The sequence below is a fragment of the Mytilus galloprovincialis genome, chromosome 2 (assembly GCF_965363235.1).
Source record: "Mytilus galloprovincialis chromosome 2, xbMytGall1.hap1.1, whole genome shotgun sequence".
NCBI lineage: Eukaryota > Metazoa > Mollusca > Bivalvia > Mytilida > Mytilidae > Mytilus > Mytilus galloprovincialis.
The window spans coordinates 87,678,050-87,699,387 of NC_134839.1; the positions used below are offsets into that span (position 1 = coordinate 87,678,050).

General features: G+C 31.2%; 1 protein-coding gene across 5 annotated transcripts in view; it reads right to left on the bottom strand.

Moving 5' to 3' along the window:
* The window catches only part of LOC143064740 (uncharacterized), a 48,913-nt gene that overhangs the window by 5,606 nt on the left and 21,969 nt on the right, over positions 1–21,338 (bottom strand). For 2 of the 5 annotated variants that reach the window (XM_076237802.1, XM_076237803.1), the window contains exons 5-14: positions 17,818–17,853; positions 16,692–16,863; positions 15,306–15,495; positions 10,552–10,936; positions 9,158–9,338; positions 8,403–8,580; positions 7,419–7,588; positions 5,543–5,698; positions 3,201–3,292; positions 1,562–1,719 (exon numbers count right to left, since the gene is read on the bottom strand). In XM_076237802.1, the coding sequence (XP_076093917.1) occupies positions 1,562–1,719; positions 3,201–3,292; positions 5,543–5,698; positions 7,419–7,588; positions 8,403–8,580; positions 9,158–9,338; positions 10,552–10,936; positions 15,306–15,495; positions 16,692–16,863; positions 17,818–17,853 (1,718 nt within the window). Of the gene's footprint in view, positions 1–1,561; positions 1,720–3,200; positions 3,293–5,542; positions 5,699–7,418; positions 7,589–8,402; positions 8,581–9,157; positions 9,339–10,551; positions 10,937–15,305; positions 15,496–16,691; positions 16,864–17,755; positions 17,854–21,338 lie in introns of those variants that run through there. The other 3 variants (XM_076237804.1, XM_076237807.1, XM_076237806.1) reach the window with 3 other exon arrangements.

A 21,338-nucleotide genomic window follows, 5' to 3' on the forward strand; every position in this document is an offset into this window, starting at 1 on the left:
GGCCCAGTATTTTCAGAGGAGAAGATTTTTGTAAAAGATTTCTAAGATTTACGAAAAACGGTTAAAAATTGATTATAAAGGTCAATAACTCCTAAAGGGGTCAACTGACCATTTTGGTCATGTTGACTTATTTGTAAATCTAACTTTGCTGAACATTATTGCTGTTTACAGTTTATCTCTATCTATAATAATATTCAAGATAATAACCAAAAACAGCAAAAAATCCCTAAAATTACCAATTCAGGGGCAGCAACCCAACGAAGGGTTGTCGGATTCATCTGAAAATTTGAGGGCAGAAAGATCTTAACCTGATACTGTGAAAGTACTTTAATTCGTGGGTATCAATTTTCGTGGATTGAGCAATATTTACATGTTCGTGGGTTTTTAAATTCGTGGATTTTAGTTTTCTAAAAAAAAAAAAATGAAAAATTAAAGCCTTTAGAAACGAAGGTTACAAATAGTCTGGATTGAAGGAAATTGCAAAGTAAACATTGACCCGTGTAAATCGTAGTGATAACACTTATTAACCCATGATAAAGTGATCAACAGATTAAAGACCATCAAAGGTGTTAATTAGGCCATAAACATGTCACCTATTGAAAATAGTAACATAAACAAATGCTATAAATGTATCTTGAATTGTCAAATAATTCTTATCAAAATCAAGCCCAGCATGAAATTATTATTTTCCATATGTACGAGAACTATGAGGATATAAAATGAACACTTTATCATACTAGCATACCAATACCGGAAATCTGACTTTCATCGATCAAAAATATTTTTTATGAGAATTAAAGGATCAAAAGTTGTACAGTTTAGGTTATTAAAGATTAAATGGATATAATCCTGCATGCGGTTGTAGTTCTGTGACTGCTATTACAGTATTCTCAGCTGATTTGGCGTTATTCAATATATTCTCTAGATCATATCAGTGGTCAAACCTACCGATGGGGATCTTTTCATGGCTTGATTTGGACAATGGTTGTTTTATTTCGTTGGACACTTAAATTCGTGGATAAAGTCATCCACGAAAACCACGAAAATTGGTACCCCACGAATAAAAGTACTTTCACAGTAAACAATTTTACCCAGTCAGATTTGCTCTAAATGCTTTGGTTTTTGAGTTATAAGCCAAAAACTGCATTTTACCCCTATGTTCTATTTTTAGCCATGGCGGCCATCTTGGTTGGTTGGCCGGGTCACGCCACACATTTTTTAAACTAGATACCCCAATGATGATTGTGGCCAAGTTTGGTTTAATTTGGCCCAGTAGTTTCAGAGGAGAAGATTTTTGTAAAAGTTGACGACGACGGACGCTAAGTGATGGGAAAAGCTCACTTGGCCCTTCAGGCCAGGTGAGCTAAAAAGTATCTTCTTGGCAGAAGAATGCCCATGAAATTTAGGGAGACAACCGAGAAATTTAAATCATGAACTTTGTATGTAAACAAATGCATTTTTACCTCCACCAACCCACCAAGGCACTTTTTTTTCTGGAATAGCCCTTAGGAAGAGTTATAGTTGAACTCCTTTTAGGGACCCCACAACTTACAACACTTACCATCACCATCCTCATCAACATCCACATTAGTATAACTTCCTGTATCATCTTCTATCATCACATCTCCTACTGATTTCTTCTTTCTTTTGCTCTGTAGTCGCTTTAACTCAGCCTCAAAATCACCATTCGTTACATACAATTCATAAGCATAAATATTCCTGAAAGTTGATTGATTGAGGTATTATTAGTTATTTGATATTTAGGATTTCAATCAGTACTCTGTTATTATGTTCTTGAAATTAATTATATATAATTATAAAGTTATATACATTTAACCGTTAAGCTTTGAAATAATATAATTATATTATTATATTAGTGTAATAGAGTTGAGCAACTTTAACTTATAAATTAAAACAATGCATTAACAAGAATGTGTCCTCAGTACACGAATGCCCCACTCGCACTATCATTTTCTATGTTCAGTGGACCGTGAAATTGGGGTAAAATCTCTAATTTGGCATTAAAATTAGAAAGATCATATCATAGGGAACATGTGTACCAAGTTTGAAGTCGATTGGACTTCAACTTCATCAAAAACTACCTCGACCAAAAACTTTAACCTGAAGCGGGACAGACGGACGAACGAACGAACGGACGAACGAACGAACGGACGCACAGACCAGAAAACATAATGCCCCTCTACTATCGTAGGTGGGGCATAAAAAGGAAATATAAACATTAATAAACAAGAATGTGTCCTAAGTAAACGAATGCCCCATCCGCACTATCATTTCTTTGTGCAGTGGACCAAGAAAATGGGGTAAAATCTCTAATTTGGCATTAAAATTAGAAAGATCATATCATACGGAACATATGTACATGTACTAAGTTTCAATATGATTGGACTTCAACTTCATCAAAAATACCTCGACCAAAAACTTTAACCTGAATTGGGACAGACGGACAGACAAACGAACAAACAGACGCACAGACCAGAAAACATAATGCCGATAAATGGGGCATAAAAATGTCTAACCAAAAGTATGTTAATGCGTGTGAAATGCGTAATTTTTCCTTTTGGGATCAATGTTTGTCTGTCAGCAGTGCCATTCATGCGTTTGTAGTCATCATCGCAAGAATACGGATTTCCATCATAATGGGTCCACATCCGATGAAATCCCGACTCCTATCCGTAGTTCTTCAATAATATACCCAGTAATTTAAATGTCGGATGAAGAAAACTTTACAAAAATAAACAATGTTTGATATGCTATTTGGAAAGGAAATTAAGGAATATGACGTTTTTAATGCAATACATGGATTACAAATTTACTTCAGGCTAATTTCATCAAGTTCTAATGAAGTAATAACTTATTTAGGCGAAAGTTAGAATGATTTGATGTACTCTCTCGTGTATCTAGTACCTGCGAAAGTGGTTTTAAACAAATTGTTTTTATAAAAAAACATGCCACCAGCTTAAAAAATCAATGCTTTTAAAAGTTTTAATATCTGTGAAAATGTAATGTTGGTTACCTGATGTCAACCAAAATAGTCTTTGATAACAGTTCATGAATTATTTTGTTAATCAAAAACAATTAAAATAAATTGTTATGTTCATATTTGATAATCTTGAGATTCAAGCATCTATTGTCTTCCACATTCAAATTTAATGAAGCAATGATCCACCAAAGCAACAAACCTGAGGTAAAATTTCTTTGGAGCAGGACCAGCAGCTAGCTGTGTTTCTGTTAGCTCTCTGAATACTGCAGTCCACTGCTTCTTTCTGCAAATCTTAATTCAAATGTCATGAAATTTAAATAACTGATTAAATAACCTTCATAATCATCTGTTAACGATGAAAAAGAAAAAGTATATTAAGAAAATACTATAAAGTAATCTATGATACCAATTTAACCTTATTTTCCATCTGCATGAATAAATAAACCAATACAGTAGGAACTAAAATGAACAAGAGGCTCAAATGAGCCTGTGTCGCTTACCTGATAATTTTGTTTACAATTGATGCATGTAAAAAATTCAACCATTATACTTTTGCTTTAGTTTCAAAGATAAACTGCATTTTACCCCTATGTTCTTATTTAAGCCATGTCCACCATGTTGGCAGGCTGGGTCATTGGACACATTTTTTATAACTAAATACACTAATGATATTGATAATTGTGGCCAAGTTTGGTTGAATTTGTCTCAGTAGTTTCAGGAGAAGATTTTTCTAAAAGATAATGAAAAATTGTTAAAATTTTTCTTTAAAGGGTCAATTGACAACTTTGGTCATGTTGACTTATTTGTAGATCTCACTTTGCTGAACATTATTGCTTATCACAGTTTATCTATATCTATAATAATAAATGTATTCAAGAAAATAAACAAAAACTGTAAAATTTCCTTATAATTACCACTTCCTGGGTGGTAACCCAAAAACAAGTTGTCTGTTTCTTCTGGAAATTTCAAGGCAGATACATGTTTACCTGACTAACACGTCCACTTGTATTTTTGTCCATCTGATGAGTTAAGCCTTTTCTCATTTGAATTGTTTTACATTGTCTTATCGGGGCCTTTTATAGCACACTATGCGGTATGGGCTTTGCTCATTGTTGAAGGCCGTACGGTGACCTACAGTTGTTAATGTCTGTGTCATTTTGGTCTTTTGTGGATAGTTGTCTCATTGGCAATCATACCACATCTTCTTTTTTATATTAGCTATGTCAAATTTGCTCTAAATTCCTCAGTTTCAGAGATATAAGCTAAAAACTGCATTTTCCCCTATGTACTATTTATAGCCATGTTGGCCATCTTGATTGGTGGGCATGGTTTTGGACACACTTTTTAAACAAAATACCCCAATATTGATTGTGGCCAAGTATGGTTAAATTTGGCCCAGTAGTTTAAGAGGAGAAGATTTTTGTAGAAGTAAAAGGACGACAACAGCTGCCAAAGGCCCATGTGAGCTGAACAAATATTTGGTGGTTCAATCCTAATTCTGTAAGTCGGGACAGAAAGTCGGGACAGAAAGAATTATACACAGAATAAAATTAATTTAGTAACTTCTTAAAGGTGATAAAGGAGTAGGTCAGGTTAGGGGCGATTTTGGCCTCAAATTTCAAGTTCATCTAACGAAAGATTTTACACACTTTTAAACTCTTAAGTGTCTATTTCAATTGATTCGATTAGTTTATGTGAAAGAATTTAACTGATTTAGTCATTAAAAGCGCTCTGATTCAGGCTTAAATATGAAAAATCTATCAAACGTGCCAAAAAACTCCACTTTTCAGATGGTTTTTGTCAAAAATGAAAGTGGTCGCATCTGTGTTCATCCTTAACCTTTATATATATTATGTATCCTCATCAAATACAACTTAGATTTCAATTTATTATGAATGAACACGAATGCAGCCACTTTCATTTAAGATGGAAACCGTCTAAAATTTAACTAAAATGCTAAAAATGTGAAGATTTCAGTAATTAAGCATGACTTAATGATGCTAGTACCCGATACATGTGCATTTTATTGTCAAAAAAAGCCCATATTTATGTAGCAGAAGCACAAAAAAAACCCATATTTATGTAGCAGAAGCATTCTATTTTCCAATAAATAGCTTAAAGATTACATTTTCACAATTTTGTAAAACTGCTATATTTTGGGGACAAAAAGGGGTCTTACTGAACCTACTCTTTTGTTAGTTCTAGTTAAAAGTTTTACATCAGGTCACCTCTTCAAGGGGCTGATATTACAAATTACAATTCTAGCAAATGTGGATAAAATGAAGCAAATAGCATGTGTAGACTAAATTTATATAGAAATATCTAATAACCTCATGTTATACATTCTATTCATGAGCATATCTTACATTTTCCATACCATATCAAAAATACATAAAAAATTTCAAAGATTTATTAGCTAAAACTTACTTCTACATGCAATTGCTATAGGTACAAAGCCTTCAAAATAATTTTTCAAATACATTTAATAAATTAAAACATTGATGGTAATACAACTTCTCCAATTCTTTTTAAAATCTTTACCTCTTGATATCCTCCACGTTCATGGACAGCAAGGAAAAGCTGAAAAGCTCCTACAGGAATATGGTGCCAATGAGCTGTCAAATTTACACTTAAGTTATTTCTCTTCATAAATCTTGACAGGTCATGAAGAAATGCCTTTTCATTTTTCTTGTACATCTAAAACATTAATTTTTCATATTGCTTTTATTCAATAGAATTAAAAACTAGATATGGACAATGACCCTATATTCTGCTTACCAATTATCAAGTGAGAATGAAAACAAACTACTGGTTATCATGAATATCTACCATACCCCATTTCTGACTAAATAAAAATGTCCAACTACCTGTCATTTTAAGAGTACTTAAAAGAAATCAAAATTCTGTGGCCATGCACACCTCCATTATGTGTATGAACATCCTACAAAATATTAAAGCTGTATCTCACAAACTTTAGGAGATAGCCAGACAAGCAATTAATCATAAGCCAGACGGACAGACAACCGAACTGACAGGGTTTTTTTTAACTAACTCCTGGACAGGGGGCTTAAAAAAATTCTATCATGTTAAGAGTACTGATTTCAGTACTTCCAAATAAAAAATAAATTAAAAACTTCTGAGACTGAGATCCTTTCCCTATACATCAAGCTTTACAATCTATGTTTAGAAACAAGTGAATATATGGCTGACTGTACAATACACATTACCACCAAAAATATGCAGATAGTTATGATTCATCAATGATAGAAAATAGGAAGATATTTTCTTATTGAATCTATAAACAGTAAAGATGTAAAATGTCAATTTTCTTTATTGTTTCCAATCTTTCTCTAGGAAATTCCTTTACAGAAATTAAAAAAAACAAACTAGTGGATAATAATCATTTAAAATTATCCTTTTTTACTTTCAGCATCCCAAAATATAAGAGCAAAACTAAATTTTAAAAGATTTTTCATCATTTGACATTTTATCCTTTTAGTTGACTTAAAAACTATTAACGGTAAAGAATGGTCAAAGTGATGCCACATAAATTCAGACTTGATCTATGTTTGTTTGTAATAAGCATTGTGCATAAGTTTCTTTTAATTTTGGTTGATGCGAAGTGAATTAAAAGTGTGAAAATGGCAAATACAACAATTTTTACATTTATAAAGGGACATAACTCAATAAAAAGTAAAAACACAAAAATACTGAACTCCGAGGAAAATTCAAAAAGGAAAATCAAAAATCAAAAGGCAAAATCAAAAGTCCAAAAACATCAAACGAATGGATAACAACTGTCATATTCCTGACTTGGTACAGGCATTTTCTAATGTAGAAAATGGTGGGTTGAACCTGGTTTTATAGCTAGCTAAACCTCTCACTTTTATGACAGTCGCATCAAATTCCATTACATTGTCAACGATGCATGAACAAAACAAACATACTCAAAGAGTAAAAATGTCAAAAATAGGGGTACAACAGTCAATATTGTGTTATCATCTTAATATCACTACATAAACAACAAATGTAACAAAGTAGCACAAAAAGGCATACATCAAATTTAACATTCTCATTTTGCTTATCTTATACGGCTGAATTTATCTATTTAAATTTTAAAGGACCTTAATCCTGAATTCCAACTTATCTGTGTAATAGTGATAAAATTATTGTGTATAGGTTTCAGAACATGTAAATGCAATGAAAAGTAAAATGTTCAAATTCAGCATTTTTTCCATTTATAAAGGGACATAACTCAAAAACATTAAGAGTGACAACATACCATCTGAAACTTTCAAAGGGACTATCTTCTCTCTTTCTTTATATGGCATTCACAAATTGAGATTTATAGAATGAATACTATTTCCCCAGACGGTATAGTTTGCATATATTGACTGACAATGTAATAGATTCCTACCTCTACATCAAGTTTAAACCTTTCTTCTTTGGATCTGTCTACTAAGGATGTGTTATACTGCAGTCTAGAACAAGCAAAGTTTTCAGCAGAACTAAAGGCTGAACTACCTGATGATGCTGGGTAGTTCCAGCTCTCAAAACCACTATCTTTACACTGAAAATCTTCTGTTTCTAAAAATACAAACACAATTGTGATGATGTAAATAAATTGATAACTAAAAACACAAGCATAACATTAAATTGATAACCTAACATCACAGAATGCTAGTAATGTGAATGGACAAATAACTGAAACACTTTAGTTCCTGAAACATAATTGTCCAAATGAATTATGACTCTGATTTCAGATATATCTGATCAACCATAGGTTTAACACATTTTTTTTAAACTGGACCAAGAAGGCACATGTTCTAGTGCTAAGGATACACCGCTTGTATTTACAGGTGTCAAGGTGTCTTCAATCAGAAATTGCCTTCTGACTAATTTTGAAAGGGCTTCCCTGTCACAACTCATTACTGTCAACCAGTTGACCAAATATGAGGTTCATTCATTCTGAGAAAAGTGAGTTGTTAATATTTGTGAGACAAACAACAGACAAACAGAAAGACATAGTGATTGCAATATTGCCCTACTCCTAGAATATGAGTAGATTCAGTAAAGCTATTTATCTTACAATAAAGAAACTAATTAATGATGGATAGATGCGGGGATATGTGCATCACTATTTACCCAATTTACCCCCCTTCCCCCTCTTTAGTGTTGGGGTATGATAAATAGCCGACAACCCCTAGAGTTGGCTACAAATAAAATTCTGAAGGACTTATAAAATATATGTAGTTTAAAAGCAAATTCTTTTTCTTTAGTTCTATAAATTGAAATTTCAGATAAAATGGCCTAGCATGTCTGATAATTAAATATTATTGTTGAAAAAAAAATTAGTTGTTGATGAAATGTTGGAAATTAAGAATATAGAATATGATTTTACCATGATTGTCTTGGAAAAATCTGAATTTACATAACGTCAACCTCTGTTCTCTAGATAGGTTCATCATACAATCTGCTTCCTTTTTAGATTTCTCTAATTTCTGTAGGACAACTTTTGAAGGCTTATTCTTTGGTGATGTCAATTTCTTTTTAAATTTGCTCTTCTGATTTTTTTCACTCTGTTAACAAACAGTAAATTTACCTAATGTTATATTTTGTACATCTGGTAGTAAAATTTTACTCAAATTAACATAAAATCTTTCATCTAAAATTTGTTACAGTATATTAAAACATTATCTTTTTTCAATGAGAAAGTAAAATAAAGAGCTGCCCCATGAGTGCATGATACACATGTTGCTTTTTCAAATCATAAAGTTCCATAACTCCTCAATGTCATACCAGAAGATAAAAAAAACAATAACTAAAGAAAATTTATTAAAATTGAAAGGGAGCTCATGTCAGTAGATATAAACAATTCACTTAAGTTTCATGCAAATTGATGAAAGCACTTTTGAGTTAATGTCCAACATGTTGCTGGCGGGCAGACAGACAGACAGTCAACAGTATTAACATTATATGTCCCATAAACATGTGTATAAATACTATGGAAGATGAATTAATTACAAAAAACATAACATTATTACAATGGCACCCAAAGAAGCCATAGAATATATGTTCTTTATCAACAGGTATTTTAAAATTTAATTTGTATATCTTCATTTTGTTTTATTTTGGTCATTTACATATAAAACTTACAGATTGGGATTGGCTATCATCCATGTTATCTTTAGAATATAGTCGAACTCTATCAGCTTTAATCCATGCATGAGTGTGTGATGGTCCTAAGAATTCTACATGGTATGTAGACAGCTGATTGTTACTATCCAATTCAAACTGTAATCCTGAATGTGGATCTCTTGTCATCACTGCTGGCCATCTATTGAGATATCACTTCAATGTAATATTTAGAACTCTGAGAGGGAATTCCTCTCTTAAAATTTAGTGTTTTTCAAAAGATTAAATGTCCCTTAATTCAGTAAATCTACAGGAGCAAAAAGTGTCAAAAGTAGATTGATTCTCAGATGACAATACAAGTTGTAAGTACATTACTCATCTTTACATACTCATATATGAAAAATGTGCCTTTTTGTAGATTAAAGTGGAACAACAAATGTAAAAAAAGTTTAATATAGTACAGACCCTTAAAACACCATTTTTAATAAGTATAGATTATAACATGCCCTTTTCCATATTGGCCCTGGTATCATCCCGAGACTCCCATATTGGCCTCGAGGCTTTAGCCGAGGGCCGATATGGGTCGAGGGATGATACCAGGGCCAATATGGAAAAGACATGTTATAATCTATTTATCACATATTTATGTTTTGCAGGAAAGAGGGGAAAAAGTTCAAATATAAGAATTTAATGAAACAAAACAGGTAAATCTTTAAAAAAAAAAAATCACAAAAGTTTTATCACATTTTCAAATTTAGTTTTTATCATTTACTCCATAGAAATTTATTGTCACATTTCCACTTATTTTAGAACATGGCAATACACAAACGCGAGAGTTTTGGAATATGGCAATACACAAACGCGAGAAATTTGGAATATGGCAATATATAAACGCGAGAATTTTGCACTGTCATTGTTCGCCATTGTCGTTAAGGACGCAATGACGTCACGTCATTTGGAGGGCACAATATCAATATACTCTTTTTTGCCCCGGGCAATTTTGAGGTTATTGCATATGCAAAACCTAAGGTATTCATAACAAATATGTGATAATTCTGATTTATCACCCTATCATCATATACATGAGTTAATGCGTGACATGCTTAGGTCAACCAGGTGGTCAGAGGTACAATAGTATACCATGATATTGCAGTGGTTGACATGAATATGGTTCCATCAATTCTAATGATTTTTGAAATTTCTTTTTTTTTTTTTTTTTTTTTTTTTTTTTAGATTTTTGAAATTTCTTATTGTTGGACATTTTTTATTTCTTGTGATAATTTTGTTTATTTTATCCTTTCATATTTTTATTTTCAATTAATTTTCCAGAAATTGTTAGTCATTAATTATATACTTCAATATCAATATTATATTTATTACAACTTTACCTTTCATTTCTATGTAAGCCAACTTACTTGTCATATCCATCCAGTTTAGCCAGAACAAGTGTGCCCTCTGATAATATATCATCTGTTTCTTTTTTTACAACAACCTTTTGTGTACATTTCTTCTGAGAGTTAGTGCCCTTGATCTGTTGAAGGTTAGTGCTTGTAATACATGATGGCTCGAAAGATACCTGTCTGCTAGCAAAATCTTGTACCTGTACAGATTTCTGAACTCTTTGCTTGACCTTTGATGTTTTCAATTCCTTCTGTAATGGTGTCTTGGTAGATTTTTTTCTTCCAGATGACTTCTTTTTATTTGCTTCTGGAGTTTTAGTCAAATACAATATATTTTTATTTTCATCCAATAAACTAAATTCATCTGTAGGTTCAGTTTTTATTTCCACAGTTGATTCTCCTAAAAATGAAACTGTAACATGCAGAAATTGTAAAAAATAAATAAACATAACAAATTAACTTAACTTTGGGCCTACTTAACTCAAGATTGCTATTCAATGTTGATACCACATTTTGCACCTAGAACATACCTGTCAACTGACCTGTATTCTGCGGGTGTGACCTGAGATTTTCACAATTCTGGGGGATCACCCGGGACACCCGGGTCATTGAATAACCTGGGAATTCCGAAAATGACCTGTTTTCACCTGGATTTCTTAGCCTTGAGATTGATTTCATAAGTGATTTTCCTTTGAAATACCAGCAAATTCGTAATTCTTTCATGAACAGGAAGTTCAGCTAGCTGTGTAATCTGTCAAATTAAGTGACCCATTAAGGCCATGGCTTCATTTGACAGTTTTGGTGTCAAACACACTGTTAATTAACACCAATTACCTTAATTGGTTGTCCCACTTTTTAAAATTTTGGAGTTCTGATTGTCCCACATGAAAAGTTCTGATTGTCCCACATTATTTTATGAAGTAAAATGTTCTTAGATAAACAAGGTAACTGTTGTTTGTTTTGCTAAATAAACAAGAATTAATTATTGCACATAAAAGTATACATAAAAAAAATGTTTTTTCAAATCATTAGATAAAAAAACAATTTTAATTTAAAACTAATATTATATCTCTGATTTATGAAATATATCTACAATGTTACGTTATTCATAAAACGAATGTCAATACCGTAATTTTAATAACATTTTCTCTGTAAAGTTTTAAAGTAAATATAGAAATAATGCATGCAATTTAAAAAGGTATACACTCATTTACATTCTACTCTTTATCTGGGAACAGTATATCTAACAGTCAATGTATATGTTAATTCCTATGCGAATAACACAGAAATTACCAATTATAGGTCACCATATAGCCGTCAATAATGAGCAGACCCCATACTGCATTGTAAGCTTAAGGCACTGATATGAAAAATGTAAAACTATTCAAACGAGAAAAACTAACGACCTAAATTATGTATTAAATAATGAACGAAAAACAAATATGTTACACAGCAACAAACTACAACTACCAAATTACAGGCACCTGACTTAGGACAAGCAAATACAAATTGCAGCGGAGTTAAAACTTATTTGAAGGCCCGACCCTCCCAATAAACCGCAACAGTGTTAAAACAGTACAAAATAAGAATTAACTATAAAACTCAGTTGAAAAAAGCATATCTCTTCAGATGGGTACACACAGTAATGCATGTAACCAAAATACAGAGTGGACGTTATATAAAAAAGAAGATGTGATATGATTGCCAATGAGACAACTATCCACAAGAGACCAAAACGACACAGACATTAACAACTATAGGTCACCTCACGGCCTTCAACAATGAGCAAAGCCCATACCGCATAGTCAGCCATAAAAGGCCCCGATATGACAATGTTAAACAATTCAAACGAGAAAACTAACGGCCTCATTTGTATAAAAAAAAATAAACGAAACACAAATATGTAACATATAAACAAACGACAACCACTGAATTACAGACACCTGACTTGGGACAGGCACATACATAATTAATGTGGCGGGTGAAGCTACTAATACAACAAAGACACTAAGTACAGATCTGAGAATACTCAAAGCCAATAATAACTATTTTTTTAAATTATGCATCGAAGACTAAAATATGTAAATATTATTATTTGTTTATTTTTTTCTCTCAATATTTTATAAGTTACATGGATTAGTAACATGTAATTAACTGCTATACACTATAAAAACAAAATAATCACTATCAAAACAATTCCCAATTGTCCCACAAAATTTTATTACTTTTTTACCTGTAATTTCAAAAAGTGGGACAATCGGGAAGACACCCCTTAGCTTTTGGTCATAAATAAATTCCACTGTTGTTTTACAAACATTTTTCAACTTGAGTTACTTCCCCTTTTTTGTCACCTTTCAAAATTGATCCTTATATTTACATTTTTTTGGGGTAAAAAAGATTAAATCTACAACAAATAGAATCCAAATACATATTAAAATATAATTTTTCATTAAATTCATACCTTTATACAATTATAAAAAAAAGTTGAAAATCATTTTTTTTCATCTATACTTCCTTTAACTGTTTCACTTCATTTTAATGTGCTCTAATTTCAATTTGAAAGTAAATAATTTAATGTGTAAAGTTTAAATAGCAGGTCATTAACATAAAATACTGAGTGTACGTAAGAGTTGATATTTGAGGCTAAAATACATTACAGGAATAAGAAAAGGACACAAGGTAGTGAAACACTAATTCATCAAACAATGAAATAATAATTAATAAAATTTTAATTTACTTTAAAACCAATTGAACATATTTTGGAAACTTTTATTAAATTATAAAGAAAAATGTCCCCATAATACTGAAATTCAGCTCAAAAAGTTTGTACGCGTTATGACCTGAGATTTCATTCTTCAATACAGGTTGACAGGTATGCTAGAAAGTGTGTCAAATGAAAGCAAACATAGTAAAGAAATGGGTCTCATGGTAAAATATTTGAAAATATTTCTATTCTTAAAGGACTTTTGGATCAATGCTATCTAAAAGATAAAGCAAATATTTGCTGTTTCTGTAATTGTACAATCGATTAACATGGACATAAAAGACAAGAATGTGTCCAAAGTACACGAATGCCCCACTGGCACTATCCTTTTCCATGTTCAATGGACTGTAAAATTGGGTAAAAAATCTAATTTGACATTCAACTTAGAAAGATCATACCATAGGGAACATGTGTACTAAGTTTCAAGTTGATTGGACATCAACTTCATCAAAAACTACCTTGACCAAAAACTTTAACCTGAAACTCGCACTTTCATTTTCTATGTTCAGTGGACCGTGAAATTGGGGTCAAAAGTCTAATTTGGCTGTAAAATAAGAAAGATCATATCACAAGGAACATGTGTACTAAGTTTCAAGTTGATTGGACTCCAGCTTCATCAAAAACTACTTTGACCAAAAACTTTAACCTCAAGCTGGACAGACAGACGAACGAACAGACGAACGAACAGAGGGACACACATACCAGAAAAAATATACTATTGTAGGTGGGGCATAAAAAAACAGATAAGTGACATGGGTAAACAATTTAACATATTTAGACAGATTAAACTAGAAATAAATGATAATTATAATGTAAAAATACCGATACAGCATGTTTTTTTGGTATGAATTTGATTTGTTTCAGTCCATCCTATACATAACTATACAAACCTAATGACCTTTTTGGTATGAATTTGATTTGTTTCAGTCCATCCTATACATAACTATACAAACCTAATGACTTTTTTGGTATGAATTTGATTTGTTTTAGTCCATCCTATACATAACTATACAAACCTTATGACTTTTTTGGTATGAATTTGATTTGTTTCAGTCCATCCTATACATAACTATACAAACCTAATGACTTTTTTGGTATGAATTTGATTTGTTTCAGTCCATCCTATACATAACTATACAAACCTAATGACTTTTTTGGTATGAATTTAATTTGTTTCAGTCCATCCTATACATAACTATACAAAACTAATGACCTTTTTGGTATGAATTTGATTTGTTTCAGTCCATCCTATACATAACTATACAAACCTAATGACTTTTTTGGTATGAATTTGATTTGTTTCAGTCCATCCTATACATAACTATACAAACCTAAGGCCAAAAAAAAATATATGTCTGTTTCCTGTTTCCCGACCGACCCTGACTCAAAGCCCCCGACCCTAGATCTTTTTATTCAATTCCGGAAAAAAAATTCGTTTTCGGTCCGATCCAGATCCGTATTTTACTATACCCAAACAATCAAAATGGCTGCTCCCAGCACAAATGTGCTACAATTAAGGTTTAAAAAATGTCGGCACTGGGAGGATTATTCAATTAAAGCTTCTTTAAAGAGATTAAATGATTTTAGAGTACAGGACCCTAACCAAACATGACATTTAACCATCTGTAAATCTGACAGGGAGTGCAAAAATAATAAAAAAAAAAAAAAAAAAAAAAAAAAAAAAAAATCCCGACCTACCGACCCTGATTTTTTTGCCTTGGCAGCAGGAAACAGACATATATTTTTTTTTGGCCTAATGACTTTTTTGGTATGAATTTGATTTGTTTCAGTCCATCCTATACATAACTATACAAAACTAATGACTTTTTTGGTATGAATTTGATTTGTTTCAGTCCATCCTATACATAACTATACAAACCTAATGACTTTTTTGGTATGAATTTGATTTGTTTCAGTCCATCCTATACATAACTATACAAACCTAATGACTTTTTTGGTATGAATTTGATTTGTTTCAGTCCATCCTATACATAACTATACAAACCTAATGACTTTTTTGGTATAAATGTGATATGTTTCAGTCGATCCTCAACACCTTGATCCATCATACTTTCAGCCTCTTGTATAGCATCATCAACCAGTGTTTGTTTGTATTTCTTTTTATACAACCCACTGCTTTGACTTGTCAAGATTTTCTTTTTCCTTCCTCTTTTCTTTTTTTTAATCTTTGTCTTCTTAAAAGATATATAAAAAAAATTAATAATTGCCAGTAACTTTTTACTCAAAATATCATGTTAAAGGTATAAAATTCTTATATGATTTGCATATCTGTAAATACTTGAATTGGATTGGTCAATAAGATTTTTTCTCTTAGTTTAAACTTCGATAAACCATGTGACCGAAACTACTTTCGTAATCTGTTCATGTGCAATACACATTGTTGCAGGGATACTTGGATTTTCAGTCAATTCAGATTAAAAATCAAATGCATTACAGTTGTTTCTATTCAAATGCATATATAACAAAAAAGACATAAAATTAATGCACTAAAGCTTCGAAAAATGTATAAAAATAAATTTAAATAAAATTCCGCGAAAATTCAAGAATGATTTGGCGAATTTACGTCATGGCAAAACACGACATCATACGAATAAAAACTTTACAGGGACAGATTATTTCGTAACGTGTACACTTCAAATTCGAATAATATCTCATTAAAATGAAGTTTTTGCGGTAGGTGCTATTTTATTTTAATTTCCGTTGCATTTACAGAACATTTATGGGTTTTAGAAAGTCAATATGGCGGCCAACTCCCTAGTTACGACCGGTCAGTTGTGCTTGTGATGGGATGCCTTAAGTAGCCTTTACACAAAAAATTGTTAATAAAAAATCAGGAATATTTGGCTTAAGAATTATAAGGAGTAAACACATTTTTTCTAGAGGTTATTGGTGTGTAAACCGGGACTCTTTCTCTTACTTTGGACTTTTATTCAGTTTGTGAGTTAATAGCCCTGGTTTACACATCAATAACCTCTAGAAAAAATGTGTTTAATCCTATAATATATCTTCAAAACACCCTTTTTTCATTAAAATTTAAGGTTTAATAAAATTATTTTATAAATCGCTTTCTTTTTTATCCTTAAGCTAGCAGCAGCAGCAGCCTTCATGCCAGTTTATAGAACTCTGGACACTTTTACTCACATCAATGTTGAATTTTAAAATGATTAACACTTATTATACCCCATATCTTACAGAAATTGCTTCTATCACTGCAATATTTTCATTTTAACTCATATTATTGAATCAAAGAGGCCCAGTTCTGAAAAACTACCTCGTCTGCATGCTGTTATGAGCACTGTAAAAAAAGAACTAAATTATGCTTTATTGTTAAGCAAGTGATTTCAACTGCCTAAAGACTTTTTAATCATACCTCATAACTTTTCTCCTCCTTGTGACCATACAATGTGATATGAGCAGCTGCTATCCAGGCATGACTATGGTTTTTACCAAGGTACTCAATGTGATAGTGGGTAGGATTGCCTTCAAAATCCACATCCATACAATACTCTGTGATGGGATCCTTGGTTACAATACCTGGCCACCTAAACAAAATGTCTTAGCCATTACTTAATGGAAGTGTAATATCATAAGATGATCAAATAATTGTTGCTTGGTTCTTTGAACAAATTACTAAGCTAGAGATGACTGATGATCATTGAATATATCCAGGAACAAATAGTATGAGCTAACATCAGATATATGAAGTTATATTATAAAATTATCTTGTATGAGATTTGTACTAAACATACAATTATACATCTGAAGTTTGTGTACAGAAAATCTGGGATTATAATTATACTAAATTTAAGTATTCTTGTAAGTTCATTCTGAGAATTGTAAATTTAAAAAACCTGGTTCCAGTGCTGACCTAAAATTAATACATAACCTACATACTTTAAACAATATTTAAAACCATATGGCTGATTCAGCTGTAAGTCTCAAAGCATGGCAAAAAAGAAATGGTAACAACAAAAATGTGTCTTTGACCTGTTTTTTCAGACTGTTGGGAAAGTGTTAAGTAAATATGAGTAGGATTGATAAAGCATACAGGGTAAACATGCATGTTTCAGTAAAGAGAATAAACAATTGTGACATATATTATGTTAGATGAGAGTTATAAAGCATACTATAGAGGTTACAAAACACTAAGTTATATATTATGTTAGATGAGAATTATAAAGCATACTATAGAGGTTACAAAACACCAAGTTATATATTATGTTAGATGAGAATTATAAAGCATACTATAGAGGTTACAAAACACCAAGTTATATATTATGTTAGATGAGAATTATAAAGCATACTATAGAGGTTACAAAACACCAAGTTATATAGTATGTTAGATGAGAATTATAAAGCATACTATAGAGGTTACAAAACACCAAGTTATATAGTATAGACATGCCAAGATAGGAGAAAAAATAAAAAGTTCACCTTAATTTGTTCCTAAATGTCTGTTCCACTAATATTATGTTGTTCCCATAACTGATACTTACATTACCAGTCTTTCAAAACAACTTGCAGGAAATTGTCTGTGATTAAAATAAATAATATCAACTTGTCACTTCAAGGCCAAAAATTTGAAACTTGAACTTCCTTTGTTGGGCAACTACCAACTGACCCAATCTTATATGAGTCAGTGAACTAGTATTATTGCCACTAATTGTTTTAGGGAACTTTCATGTCTTGAGTTATAATAAAATAACAGAAGTTATGGGTACATAAACTAGATCTACAATGATGAATAAAATGTCAAGATGGATAAAAAAGTCCCTTTGTGTAAATGGTAGAGTAGGAAAATACCCTTGCTTAAATAGGTAAGAATCATGGTGTTATAATACATTCCCTTAAACTTTTAATAGAACTTTTTTAAATTGTAATGTTTATTTAGTTTCGATTAATTTTCTGGTATAAGAACATGGGTTGTGATGTTAGTTTGACATGTTACTACTTTTGTTTTTAAGAAAAAGTTGTTCTCAATACTCCGACCATCAGGATGTATACATGCTGTTTAGGGTTTAGGGAACTGAGAAAATATTGTCAAAAAAATTAGGCAAAAATATTTATAAGTTCACATCATAATAAACATGTGTACTGTCTTAATTTTCAGTTGATGTGTCATGGTAAACCAAACTTTAACCTAATCAGTGAACTATAAAATCTGGGTCAAAACCATAATTTGGTCTATATTTAAAGGTACAAAGTTTCATATTTATGTGACCACAGCTTCACCTTAACTGGATAAAAGAAAACATAATGATTCTACTACTATAGGCAGGGATAAAAATAGATACATATCGCTTAGTCCAAAATATTACAAGTGAGGATCTTATAAATATTACTTCAATATTTTCTTTTTTTGATTGTAATTTTTATAAGAAATATAAGGAAGATTAAATTACCTCCCCTTGAATTGCATTATGATTTGGAATGAGATGTATAATATTCAAGCTATTTGTAGAATTTGTGAATGCAATTTAAGGGACCAGATACGAAATGTCATTGAAAAAAAGGTGATCAAATGGCTTGTTGAATGATAATATTATACAATTATTGACTTTTGATGAGGTTGATACAATGATTTATCAACCCCAGAGATGTGATATTCACCAAGGCCAACGGCCGAGGTGAATATCACATCTGGGGTTGATAAATCATTGTATCAACTGATATCAAAAGTCAACAATTGCTTTATTATATGACTCTTTAGTTCTCAGTGTCATTTTCATATTTTTAGATTGTGAAATATATCCTTGGTTAGATGGTATTTTGCCTAGACTGTTTTTATTTTATGCTTGGGTTTGATTTTTAGGCATATTTAATTCTGCATAATTAAAACTAGAAGAATATTGTATCATTTCAATTTTTAAAGAACAAAACATGAACAATATTGAATACAACAGAATAAAAAACTAGATACATGTACATGTATATAGTAAATTTTCACTTAAAATTTCACTTTAAATTGAAATTGATTGTTACATTTGAACAATTGTTCAACACTGGCATTGGAAATCGTTGGTCTATGTAATTGACAGTTCGATTGCAGATACTTTCATTGTCAATATTAACACTCTGTAGGTTTTGAACACAAGATGAGTTAATGTTTTCTTTGTTGTAATGGTCTGTAGTGGAAATATTGTTTTTCTCATCTACTTTTGGAGCAATATCAATATCCAGGTCATTCAACAAATCTTGAAATTGTGAATTTGATAATGGTTTTAGTTCAAAGTCACCAAAATCTTCCCTAACACAGAGCTTTTTAGTTGGTGGCTTACGCAAAGTGTCAGATATAGTGTCAGACATATTTTATACTTTGTTGCCGGAAACATGTAACTGTCGTCTGTTAGATCGAAACGATTTTATGTCGAGAGCGCTGATTGGTTGATATTTATTCGGTCGTCCAATTAAAAACCATTTTATTTATACATCCCTTAAATAGCTAACAAGAATTCCCCGTTTCTATATTTAGGTACACGGACGCTGTTCCAAATCTTATATTAACCTCTCGTGATTTTTGACGCGGTGAATATAATGTTTTATCAAAGAGGATTTCCTATGCTTTTAGCCAATGAGAAAACAGAAAATTTATAGTCATATAATAATTATTTTTATAAACGTGCAACCATAATAACTTTACATAATTTATAGTCTCAGTCAAACCTCATATACTTATTGCAACAGAAAATGTTTTTGTTGTAATCTATAGCATTAAGCCCCAAATATACACAGAAAAAGTTCCATTAAATCTAACTGAGGAAAACTCAAAATCAACATTTTTAATTACTTATGGAAATTTACATCGGAAAGGGAGATAACTCCGCAAAAATGAGGGTCTTTTTTTTGTTAATTTTTGGTTGATTTTCTTAAAATTCATGTAAAGTATGATAATTTGATGGGGTTATCAGTTTGTATTTGACTATATTATATAATCTCTGCTCATGAATGTACAAACCAAAGTAAAATTGGTATTTTTATTTTTTTTCCACATTTTCATATGCCCGTCAAAATTTTGACAGGACATATTATGGTACACAAATGTCCGGTGTCCGTCCGTCTGTATGTCCGGCGTAAACATGTCGCACCGTAACTTGAGAATGACTTATCCAAATTTCATGAAACTTAATATAGTTGTTTCTTTTGGTGGTCAAATGATCTCTATACTTTTTGGTGAAAATAAGATTAAAACTTTTTGAGTTACGGCACTTTGTAACTAAAACAGGGGTGTGTTTTTTTCACATGTCGCACCGTATCTCAAAAACGATTCTTGATTATGGCTTAAAACTTTAAACACTTCTTAGTTATATTAATCTTCATATCTGTATACTTTTTGGTGATGATTCAAAATTTCATTTTTGAGTTATTGAGTATTTTGTAAAAAAGGGGGAGGGGGTTTTTACATGTCGCACCATATCTCAAAAACCATTTATGATTATTGCTTAAAACTTTACACCTGTCTTTCTTATATTAATCTAAAGATCTGTATACTTTTAGGTGATGATTCAAAATTTTATTTTTGAGTTATTGAGTATTTTGTAAAAAAGGGGGAGGGTTTTTTTTACATGTTGTGCCGTATCTCAAAAACAATTTATGATTATTGCTTAAAACTTTACACAAGTCTTTGTTATATTAATCTAAAGATCTGTATACTTTTTAGTGATGATTCAATTTTTTTTTTTGAGTTATTGAGTATTTTGTAAAACAGAAGAGGGTTTTTTACATGTCGCTCCCTATCTCAAAAATGATTTATGATTATTGCTTAAAACTTTACACACTTCTTTGTTAAATTAATCTAAAGATCTGTATACTTTTTGGTGCATGATGATTCAAAATTTTATTTTTGAGTTCTTGAGTATTTTGTATAACAGGGGAGGTTTTTTTTACATGTCACGCTGTATCTCAAAAATAATAATGATTATTGCTTAAAACTTTACACACTTCTTTGTTATATTCATCTAAAGATCTGTATACTTTTTGGTTTTGATTCAAAATTTTATTTTAATGATATTTAGTTTAA